The following is a 13,060-nucleotide window of genomic DNA, read 5'->3' on the forward strand; positions in this document are numbered from 1 at the left end:
TTTGGACACCGTTTTCACATTGGTTCAGTAAAACAGTGAAGGCAATTCAACTATTTCGTCAGACCAACCGTCAATCACCAGATGATTATAAATAGTCACGTATCAGAACTTAGATACAGTTTAATGTATTGCTAGTGTGTGCTACATATCCACTAAATATTAACGCAAATCACATTACTTAACCAGCTATGTCACAACTTAAAAAACACGCACAAAAAACAACAACAGGCGACTATGAATATTTGATAACGATGAATTACTTTCATACTTCAATTTTTCCAATTTTGATGAGTAACACTAAAATTAAAACTAGAACTTTAGCTATTCCAAAGTAATTTCGATGGTAGTTTTTATCTTTCATTATACTCATGCAAACAAATTTTAAAAAATCTCTATATTCGTTTTATAGAAGCATCACACTATACTATAGATACTTCCAATGGTAGATAATATCACAATAGGGGGACTTAGATATTTTTTCATAAGAAAAGGCTTCTTCCCAGGACTAACAGTGTATAAATTTTAAAAACTTCAACCTGTTTGTTAAATGTGGGAAGAACGTTTTATGGGAAAACTACTTTTCCTCTTTAACTTTACACACACACACACACACACACACACAGAGAGAGAGAGAGAAACATTTAAATCGTCAAAGAAACAGAAAAATATATCTGTTAACCGTGAACACAAAAACCACAAAGATTTAATATAATTATATTCAAAATATTATTGAAATTTAAAGCAAACAACTTTTTTCATTGTTAACTTCAAAAGGAGTCAAAATCTACTAATTTTTTCTTTCTTCCGTTCAGGTTCTTCTGTACCTTGCATGTTTCGAGCCTAAATATTATCGGACCAGTTTAATAAAACTGGTATTTTTCTAGCTATAAGGTTTTGGGAGTTGGATAAAATATGAAAATGTCTAGTGATATTATTTTTCGATAGAATGGCACAAATAATATAAGAAATAAATAAACATAAGAACCACTTTTTACATTTAAACACCAACAAAAATACCGAAATCACTTTGAACTTGTGCGAATACTCACCTTAGGAAAAAAAAAAAATTGTATAAATATATTAAAGGTACGATAGAACAGATATATCCCTACCATGTCATAACTTCGAAGATAGTGGCACCTAATATACAGGGAAATGTATATTGATAACTTAGAGAAAAGTTATTACAATACATTTTACAATAGAAAAGAGTAGCAGACATCAATACGTTGTTAGTGCACTACACGATATTTATATGAGAGAGAGAAATACATGTGTAATCTGTCCAGGATTCGAATGAATCTACAGAACTAGTCCAGTCTATAAATACAACAACTTGATATAAATGTCAGATTTTATGTACAAATATGAAACTCAACATACTTACAAGCTTCAGGTGCCGAAACTTTACTGGCACGATGCCAACAAATCAGTGTCCCCTCATGGCCTGTACGGCATCCTGGTGGTCGATGTGAACAAATAATTTAGCAGACGAAAGGTTTTTGATCATACATACGTGAGTAATTGGCCAATCAAAACTCAGGATAGCTAAAACTATCTGCGTAAATGTGAAAACTATCACGCTATAATCAGCTAATTGTTTAATATGCTGGAAAGTAAAAGAGTTACAAAAATGAATAAATATTTCTGCATAGTATTACCAGTTTCGTGTACAGTTTGGCCCCTAGTTTTCACTTCTGGGTCCTTGTAAAGAACCCCTTGAAATTACATTTCACAGATTTGAAATAAACTGATATACAATAAAAATAAAACGTAAAAATATTTTACTCTAATTACAAGAGAACATTAAAATGTTAAGAAAGATGTGAATCTTTTATTTGTATTATTTAAATGTAAAATTGATAGATTTGCATGAGCTTGTCTTATAAAATACAGTAATATTAATATGTACACTGCAAAAAATGACAACACAGGAATATTTTTTGTTTTTTAGGATGGAATCCAAACTGGTTAATCTGTTTGATAATATTATATATAATAAACATCACAACAGAAGTCACGTCTGCCTCATTTTTTACATGCACAATCACAGAAGGGCTACGAATGTGGTGGATATGCTAGACAATGTAGATTTTCTTTACGGGATTAAAAATTAAAAGGTAACAGGCTTATCTGAATTAAAATGCAAAGATATTTGTGCAGACTAGAACACTGTAAAAATGTATCTCAGAACGGCTGGTATGGGTATTAACACTTTTACTAATAAAGAAGAGAACAACGATTCCACCTTCTTAGGTCATCTTCAGGTTAACCTGCTTTTAAGAATGTTTGTCAACCTGAAGGTGACCTAAGAGGGTTGAAACGTTGCTTTCCGTTTTATTAGGGAACGTGTTAGTACACATACCAGCCGTTCCATGATACATTTTTATTTCAAGTGGGTTTCTCGTCATCAAGAGGACAAAGATTGGAACACTGTTATAGCTGAAATGATAAGTCATAAGATCGTACAGTTATCAGATATGAAGGTGACAGAATTAGTACAACGTTGAAAAATCAAAACGGCACAAAGACCGTAAAGACAATTACAATGTAACAAAGTTAACTTGTTTACAAAAGCAAAATTGTACTGAATCAAATGAATTAGCAAGCTCACAGTGCTGACACTCGGCTGATTCTTCTTTGATGACGAAGTTATTCAGGTTTCTCAGCTTCTAATAAATACCCATAACCTTGATAGTTGGGTTAGATCAACCGACCCTTGGTTGGTGATAATAAACGTTAGTTTGTTTTGAATTTCGTGCAAAGCTACCTGAGGACTATCTGAGGTACTAGTCCCTAATTTAGCAGTTTAAGGCTGGAGAAAAAGTAGTTAGTCATCACCACCAACCGCCAACTCTTGGGCTACTCTTTTACCAACGAAAAGTAAAATTGACCGTCATATTATAACACCCCCACGGCTTAAATGGCGAGCATGTTTAATGTAATGGGGATTCGAACCTGCGACCCTCAGATTACGAGTCAAGCGCCATAACAACCTGATCATACAAGGCCAGATAATAAACTTTTAGCTAAATTTGGTGTTTGTGACGTGATTGGTATTGAGAATATTGAGATAAAATATCATTTTAAGGGCTTTGTATCATTATAAAGCTCTGCCAAACTCATAGAGTTAGTCATTCAGAAGTCAGAGAAATAGATGATTTTGACAACACTGATTGTCAAAGTTATATACTGAAAAAAAAACTAAACAAATTGAGCGCTTCACAACTGAAGTTAAATAATTTGGTGATTTGGGCAACTTATAAATCGATAAAAAGATAAATTCTTAGCACATATTTATAGTCTTCTGGGTCCGATTAAAGGATAAGATGATCTACTGATTCATGATGTAATTGTAGGGAGAATTATATCAGAAGCTTTTAACAAAAATAATGACAGTGACGCTATCTATTTAGCATGAGAAGCTAAAATAAAAATAGTATGTTGGACTTTGACGAACTATTTGTATTTAGAAGTTCATTCACAACAAACTGCCAAGAAACACCTGTCACTAATGCTTTTGTTATTAAATTTGGACCTCCAAATACTACTGAACAGACTACCACCACAGCTCATTCGACACAACACCAAAAAATTATCATCTGACACTGCGTAATTACTGAAATCAGAAGACACTATTCCCACTTTACCATATACCAGAAAGCGGGGACTGCTTCACATGTTTGAACTTGAAATAAGTAGCTCACATGACAGATTACCACAGATCTTGTCAATTTTGTATTCCAAATATACACTGAAATCCAAATATTTGTTCTAAACAGCTTGATAACTGAAAATTTCACTACAGTCCAATATCAACTATAGCATCAGGTTCATCTTACAGCAAAGGAATTTCGCTGTTTCAGTCTCCTGACTTTGATAGACAGTGGATGTATATGAACATCTTTATCAGGTCCGACTCTTCAGAGCATGTGAATCTTTTGCCATACTTTTACACGACAACCACCATTGCTAGCTGCAGCTATTATTCTTTCAGCTGACAGGTTAAAAAGTCCAAATATTTAGAACATGCTTGATTAGATAAAGCCCAAACTTCATTTACTTGTTCGTTTGATAACAAGCAACACAACTCTTCGTTTGCATATCATGCAGTAGTAAGTCTCTTAATATGTTGATAAAAACTCCAGTGTATTATTGCCACCATTTTAAGACCAATTTCACTCAGGTGCAACGATATGACGTTCACTGTCAACTGTACGAAATGCAAAAAAGCACTTGAATCAGGTTCAATCCTCATTTTTGGTTTTGATCAGCCAATCAATATAATAGCTGTTTAACAGTTAAATAACAAATACTAATTTATGTTTTTTCATAAGATTTTGAGTCCTCACGATTATGTAAATAAATTTTGCATATTCTACTACTATTTGTAACTTGTAATCAAAAAAAGGGGAAGTGAAGATTATTAGTAAATATATATAATAAACATAGAAACCTTTAAAATGGTAATGTTTCGTATATATATAATTTTACTATACATGTAGCAATTTTAGTCTTAGAATGATCCAGAACCATAATCTAGAAAACCTAGAGGCCAAAATGAACATGAAAGTGATATTATAATCCTCACATTCGTGTAAATATTTGAAGCCATCTTCAGCCTTAATTTGCCAATTACAAATAAAATTATGATTAAAAAAAAAACCTTTAATGGCAAATTACTTGCTCACGTTTGCCATCAGGATGTCGTACGGTTCGCCAGAGGCGCTGATCAATTGGTACCATAACAGAAAATGTTCCGAACCTAAAATTGTACAAGAATGTAAAGTTTCCCATGTGAAAAAAAAAAGTGCATAATCAACGTACTTATCCAATGAACTAAATGACACTTAGATGTCTGGATCATATGCATCACTTCCATGAGCAGAAAAATATCCCTGTCCAAATAAATTGTATCAAATCGTGCTAGCAGTGTGGTGTCGGAAAGTGAGTAGATGTATGGGTACCACAGAAGTGATGCAACATGAGCACAGACTCTCATTGTCCCTACCCCTAAGTGACAACCTGATGTTGTTATAGAATTTCCATAAGTAGTAGACTTTGGATGTAAAATGTCGTAACTGGAAGTTGATCCATTGCATATTACTGTGTCAACTGCAATGAAACTCGTCGTAACTATCAGTGCCTGAAGATAGTTATAAGTGTACGACTTTGCCTGTTTGATTTGGTAAACGTGCCGCTAATGATTATGCCAGTAAAAATCATGAACTGTAAGGACGTCAAATAATGCGAAAACAGTTGCAAGTAGTTAATATAACATGCTATAAAACTAAACAAACATTTTTTTCTCAAAAACTAGTTGGCAAACATCAACAGATTCCTGTTTCAATTACACGAAGATATGACCACCCTGTAACGCGTATATGTGGGAAAATCCTTTATGCATACAAGTGCTACTAAAAAGAAGCATCAATCCAGATCTATGTCCCCAGTACTTCATGCAAAAACCATCGACTACAATACAATTTAAACAAAAATAGATCTAAAATAACACACAACGTTAAAATAGGTACACAGTTAAAAAAAAAATTTAATTAGGTCAATATGCGACCACTAGAAAGTTGACTCTACTCACAAATAGATCTATTTCATTCATGTTCTCACACAATTGTTGAACTTAGTCTCAGTATGTTCAGAAAGTATGAAAACTGAGTTTATATTTATAACAAAAGTCGTGTAATTTTGTTTCTTTGTTTAAAATTAACCACAAAGCTACACAATGCTCTGCTCAGCACGGGTATAGAAACTCAGTTTCTAGCGGTGCCACTGTGGGAGAAAATCGTGCAATAGAAAACATGTAAAAGTATACTGTGTTGAAACTAAAATAATCCACTCTTATAAATTGAACCACCTAATATATATCCATTACTAACCAAAAATTGACACAAAAGACAGATTAAAGGTTCGATTTTCCAATACTTGTACACAATAAGCTGCTTCCAGCTCTGTGAAGAGTTCAAAGGCAAGTGCCTCCAAATTAACACATTTATTACGTATTTAAGAAATACCCACTTAATTATTGAATAAGGTTTTAAGACATATTTGTGGGATAACTGATTTACTTCTTTACACATTTTAGTCTCTAACTGAGAAATAATTACATTGCCAAGAGTCATTTCATCAACATAGGGATAACGAACACTAATACAGCTATATTTCCGCCATATTTATGGTGAAGATATACAGATAATATCCGACATGGTTTTAAAGGAGAAAAATAAATGGTGTTTATAACATGTTAACAAACAACATAAAGACATAATATGTACAATAAAAAACAATGAAATGATTGTACAAAGTTCATTAACGTAAACTTAGGGAAAAAAACATTTATCTTAAAAATTTACAACAAAAAAAAAAAAGACTCACAGTGGAACCCGTGTAAATTGGTTTACACAATATTTTTAAAAAATCGGTAAAAGGATGTACAGTAAGAACAGTGAGACTATGCATCTGATAAAAACATGGAAAACGAAGTTCAATATATACAAAAATGCTTCAGAACAGCCTCTAAATATAAATGATGACACAATCAAGAAAACAAGAAACCAACAATAAATTTACAAAAACAAGAAGAGGACAGACAAAAAAAGGTTTTAAAAGGAGCAAGAAAATGAATTAATTTATGGATCAAAACTACTTAAAACTGTTATTAGTAAATCATTAGTTTTTTATATAAATTCAGCAACAAAACACAAATGACACGTAATAAAGTAAAATCGTGACTTAACCAGGAAACAAAATCGTTTTCTATTGAAAATATTTAATAATCAGTTATCTATGCTTGTAATTGAGCACAGGGCTACACAATGAACTATCGTGTATCGAAACATGGTTTCTTACGTCATACTACTGGAATGCTATGAAAGATACGGTAATGACACAACGCATAAGATATAATGTTTAGACTGCAATAGTTTCTATCGTTGTAAATCCGCAGACATAGCACTATGCTACTGGAAGGCTATGAAAAATACGGTAATGACAATGTATAAAATAGAATGCTTAGACTGCAAGAGTTTATATACAAGAGAAACGGGTAGAAAATAATGACCAGATGCAAAACACGTGTAAAAAAAGTTAAACATAAATGTACATGCGACAGAAAAAAAGACGAAAATTTTCAAACTGTTAAAGTATTGGATTTATAGAAAAATCCAAAGAAAAATTGGAAGCATTAAAAATCAAAGGAACATCTTGACATCAATTAAACATCAGGAACACATTTATATCTGTACTAATTTAATTACATTAAAAAACAGATGGAGCTAGCATGATCATTAACACAATTATTTGATTGGATATATATGCAATTTGAATGTTGTATGTGACCACTGTTAGAAACAAAAGTTTCTAATGAAACACGAGTGTATTGTATTATTTTTCAGCATCTATTTGAAGCCATGATACATAATAGGTTAAAACAAACTCTTCGAATGCCATTTTCACATTCATTTTTAGTATTCACACGTTAAGTTTATTAAATTTTTCGTAATGTTCATGATTAAGCATGTATTCTGACAACGGATAATGTTAAAATACAGGTATTCTTTGATATAAAATGCCTCTAAAGATCAGTGTTATAAAAAAAAAGTGCTTAGCCTTAATAACATTCCACACATTACAACAGGGTCATCCACACAAACACAAGCGAACCTTACAGTCACTATTTAACTTGAAAAGCCAGCTGTACTAGATTGTTACATTCAATCGAGACTCGTTTGGTTCCCCCTCTTCAGAATCGAGGTTTTGTTGTTTTTTTTTTTTTTTTTGCTGCTGTTGTTATTTTTAAATACGAGTCATTAATGAGAAAAATGTAACAAAACGGCAATCAGTAAAACCTAGCTGAAATGTTACATTGTTTCACGCTTTCATGTTTAGTAACCTTTGTAGCATTTTAATAAAGCATGAGTACTTATTTCAATTTCGAATTAATAAGACTTTTAAATGAAAATTAATAGCAGATTCAGTACACACGTCAGCGTACATAAAACATTTCATGGTATAAAATGTATTTATGATGATAAACTTGGTCTAACTGTTTTTAGGTATGAGAAACAAGATATCACCGTTAAGTGTATAGGTTTTTGTATTTAACTACAAGAACAAAAAACACGAAATTTGGCAAAACATTTTCTATGCTAAATTATTCATCAGTTCATACAAAATTCATTATTCTGGCAAATACATTTTTCAAATAAAAATTGTCCATATAATTAATGTTTGCAAACTAATAACCCATTAATACAAAACTATCTTCTAATGACATTATTATTTTTTCTTCAGATTTTTCACTCAATAAAAGACCACATCTTAAAGAAAAATAATGATCAGTGAGATAAATCAAGGTTATTTATATATATATATATTTATTCAGTCACGGAAAAAAACACTGTGATGCTACATAAAAGACACGAATTCTACAAGCTATTTTACTCTATAAAAATATACAGATAGGCCCTTTCAGTTAGGCTAACAGAATAAAATACAAAAGCCAACTTATTTAGCTTAGTTCATCAAACTTGTTAACATTAATAAAACATAATATGTTTTGAGGTTTACAAATGCATTGTAATTAATTGAAGTTCGTTCAAACTTAACGTACTCCTGAAGCTATGTAAACATGTTCAGAACAAATGTTAGCCATCTTCACACATGTTGGCTAATAATGTGAACACTGAAATCAGTAAATAAAAGAAACATTCTGTACCAAAACGTATGGCTATTATAAAACGTTGATTATTTTAAGCCATATATGATGAATAAGCATACAATTTAACTTAAAATTACATCGAGTACTAGTTATTATATACTCACAAATTCCCAAAGTGAAGAATAAATATTCCAGACACTCTGCATTTTGTGCAGCCAAGACCGTTCACCGGATATATACAGTTACGCAGCGTGGGTGGCGTTATAAATTACACGTGCTCACAGTAATTGATTATTTAAGAACGTGTTTTACACTCTCTGCTAAGCGTACTTTACAAAGTCATTATTTCATAGAGAAATAATGCACACGAAAACTAACATAATTTTGAGTTCAGCCAAGTTATGAACCACTAAGCACCTTTACAAAAACAACTATTGCACGTTGTGAGCTGCGACTAGCACCTTACCCTTCTCTTATCACGTGCGCCAGCTTACGTAATAAACACACGTGTTAGCCACATAACCATTTTCGACACTATAATATACGTCACTGAACAAAATAATTACACCCAAGAGTGATTTTGAGTATTGCAATAAGACTATGGGGTAGAAGTGCAAAATCTCACAACCAATTTATTTCCAAAACTATATTTCTTATGTAAATAACACGATAAGAGGAAAAACAAATTCCACTTTCCAAAACTTTCAATGATTTTTTTAATTTACTTAAAAATTGTCACCGATGGAAATTTTTGTGAAATATTATAAAAGGGTTCTGTACCTCTACCATTCTATATAGTAATACGCACGCTGATACATGTCCTAGCATATAAAACAATACAAAAGTGGCGTATACCCACACACACTACTGCCCAAATGCCAAACTTCTGACACAGCACAAACTTTACATTTCGCACCTGTACAACAAACTCGTGATCAGAAAACCACCTGTATCCCAACACAGTTAATCAACAAGATAAACCGTACATATCTGTTGGAGCAAGATGATTTTTGCGAGTAGCTTAAACACAAACGAGTAATAAACGACTTACTTTTTTCATATGTATTTTGAGACATCACATAATGAATTATTACTTTTCGGCTTTATTCAAAAGATTCCAAAACAAGATTTAAGTAAAGACTATCCATAACTGTCAGATATTTCCTTCAATACAAATATATTCTGTGATAAAGTATTTAACTGAATAAGACCTCCATCAGTTTAGTAAAGTTCTAGTGTACCAAGCTAGAAACAGTAGCTATCTTAAGGTCAATATCTACTACTATACACCCACACACACATACAATAACATAAATTAGGAAAGACGGCTACCTGCCCACCTAGTTTGTACTTAATTGAGCCAATTATCTCTCATGGTCAGTTCTATGAAGCTTTATCGAGGGTACGTTCATTCGACCGTTAAAACAATTGTCTCTGAAGATGCAAGTATTGAAAATGTTGTTACAAGAAATTTTTAAAACAAATTATTCAATTTAAACGGCGGCTATAAATGTCTCAATTCTGCATATTCTGGTACTAGCAGTACAATATCATTAGAGATAAGAGATGCCCGTCTGCTCATTGCTAATAAACATAGAGATAAAACGATTTACATACAGTGTTGAAGTACCACTCTGGATACGCATGTTAATTTCTGAATGTAGGTGTTGTTAAAATGTAATAAAAAAAAACTTTTTTTACTGCAAATTTCCTAAATCATTATTTTGGTGTTATGTCGTAGAATCAAAATGTTTTAAATGTCAATCTCAAGAATACTGTTTATGTCGTTTTATGATAACAAAAGTGTAATATTATAAAATCTAAATGACATGCAGTGCAATCAATAAGAATATTTCAACGTTTTTTTTTCGAACAGTTTTGTTGTGCAGTTTCTAATATTTTGTTCACACAATCAATCGTCTGTTAACAAGTGTAAACGTAGATGAATAATTCCAACGTTTCAAGAAGGGGTGGTTAGAAGTATGTAAACAGGGATGATTTATTCAAATCTTTGAAAGTGGAGTGAGTACTCACAGTTTCAACACCGCTGAAGATTACTTGAAGTTAAAAAAAAACTTTCGAAAGAGCATATATGACTGGCAAAATATTCGATTTTGTGTGATGAAAAAATCGGAACTCAATGAAATATTACACTTTATATTTGTTGAACTTTGACAAGTTCTAACAGCGTGCATATAACTGTATATATATATTTTAAACACGAAGATAAAGGTGCATTTCGGAAGACCTATATGTGTAAGGTCGAAATGATTGTTTTGACTATGGTCAGTTTAAAACGCAATTCATGAGCATAGCCATATCTGTTACATACATTTTTTCATTGGCGTTTCATTGTAACTAGTAACATCGATTTTGGTCTGTACAACTTCTTTAATTACTCTACGTTGTCATTACTGATTTGTTTAAAAGACCGCAAAAATAAAAGCTTGCATGTATAGAACAACAGTTACCAATTTCTAAAATCATATCCAACTGATATTCATCAGCATTGTCCACTTATTGAACGAAGGCAAATAAAGCTTGTATGTAAACATTAGTGCCTTTGTAACAAGGTTCCAAATGTTCGATTTGTTTCAGGGGGTGTAACCAGAAATGGCCATTGGGGGGGGGGGTTAGCTTGAGTGCTTGACGCAAGTGCCGCAGGCGCGAAGCCATGCTAGATGGTCCGGGGGCATGCCCCCCAGGGAAATTTTTTAATAAAAACATAAAAGAAAAGCCTGAATTATGCATTCTAAGACCACCTTTTTGGCAAATTTCAGAATGGCACATTGAGGTGTGCCTTATGTTTTTCAATCATAAATAAATATATAGGCCTATATAAAGGGTGGCCCCGTAAGTCCCTACCCATCCATATGTTATTGTGTTATATTCAATAATACTAATGATGAGTTGAAGGCAGCTGTTACCTCGGCATTTGGAACAATAATCCCTGCTATGTTGAGGAAAATATCTCACAGAACATGGCGTCGCATATTATGCAGCGAGAATGAGGAACAGCACACGGATACACTGGATATATGGATGGGTAGAGACTTACCAGTTATCAGGCCCAGCAAAGTTGGCCTACATTCCTGTCATCAACATATAAAATATAGTCACTCAGGAGAGTGAAAAATATATGTATAGTGTCTATAAGCTGTATTCAAATATCATGGACAGTGTATGTTCAGATTCCCTGGATTGCAAGAATTAGCTTCACAAATAAACAGTAGGTGGCACCGTGGCTGGCTGGCAGCATCATGGCACTAACCTAGTACCATTGGCGCCATCTATACTGAATCATTCACTATAGATTGCGCCAATGGTACTTTGAATGTGACGTTGACAAACAGAAGTTGCGATAAACAATCATTCACTATGTCAAGCCTGAAAAAGCAAAGGACACTGCATGGGTTCTTTAAACCCATTCATGAGGCTGAACCTGATAAATCTGCTGCAGCCAATCAGGTTGAATCAGAATTGTCAACTGAATTATCAGAGTCATCACCGTGGCCTTCTACCAGTGCTGCCACGACCACCTCAGGTCCAGTCTGGGACATTGGAAATTACATTTCTGATGATTTCAGCATTGGTAAACAGGTAAGTCGACTCTTCATTATATTAATTTTGTATTAAAAATCATACAAACACTCTGATTAGTTTTAGACTGAATATTCAATGCTGCTAATGATTGTAAACCTAAAGCAACAGGATGTTAGGCCTGCTCTGTGAAGTACAGCTCTAAGCCTTTCTCTTCGAAGTTATTATACTCTTATAACAAACTTTCCTATGTGCAAAATAACTTAATTAGAACTATGTTTTTCTGTCTCTTTTAGATAAATGCTGAAACCAAAAAATGCCTCACTGAGAATGCCTGGAAGTCAGGGAGTGATTATGTTTTCCTCCAGTGTGATCCAAGAAAGCTGCGTTTACAGCATCGTTGGCTTTCACAGTGGAGATGGCTACTCTACAGTAAACATGCAAAGGGTGCTTTCTGCAAGTACTGCGGACTTTTTGCTCCTGATGGTGCTGGTGTTGGAAACCAGAAATTGGGACAACTAGTGAAATTTCCATAAACAAACTGGAAGAAGGCTGTTGAAGGCTTCAAGGCACATGAATTGAAACAGTACCACCAAGACAGAAAAGAAAAAGCTAACAATTTTCTACAGGTCGTAAACACAAGTTCATCTGTGCACTTGCAGGTTGATGCAACTTACAAGCAAGAAATTGAACAGAACCGCCAATATTTAATGCCTATTGTTGATACTGTATTGCTGTGTGGGAGACGGTATTTAGCTTTGAGGGGAAAATATGATTCTGGTCCAACGTTTGTAGGTGAAACTGATGAGGAGCCCATCAATAATGATGGGAATTTTCGGGCAATTT

At 33.2% G+C, this 13,060-nt stretch overlaps 1 protein-coding gene across 9 annotated transcripts in view; it reads right to left on the reverse strand.

The window, feature by feature from the left end:
- LOC143233934 (leucine-rich repeat flightless-interacting protein 2-like) overlaps positions 1-13,060 on the reverse strand; it is a 92,887-nt gene that overhangs the window by 41,903 nt on the left and 37,924 nt on the right. The window contains exon 1 of one of the 9 annotated variants that reach the window (XM_076470847.1): positions 8,839-9,170. The exons of 7 other annotated variants lie outside the window; for them this stretch is intronic. In XM_076470847.1, the coding sequence (XP_076326962.1) occupies positions 8,839-8,880 (42 nt within the window). In that variant the 5' untranslated portion in view covers positions 8,881-9,170. Of the gene's footprint in view, positions 1-1,387; positions 1,455-8,838; positions 9,171-13,060 lie in introns of those variants that run through there. One more of the 9 variants, XM_076470848.1, reaches the window with a different exon arrangement.

Source organism: Tachypleus tridentatus, chromosome 12 (assembly GCF_004210375.1).
Source record: "Tachypleus tridentatus isolate NWPU-2018 chromosome 12, ASM421037v1, whole genome shotgun sequence".
Lineage (NCBI taxonomy): Eukaryota > Metazoa > Arthropoda > Merostomata > Xiphosura > Limulidae > Tachypleus > Tachypleus tridentatus.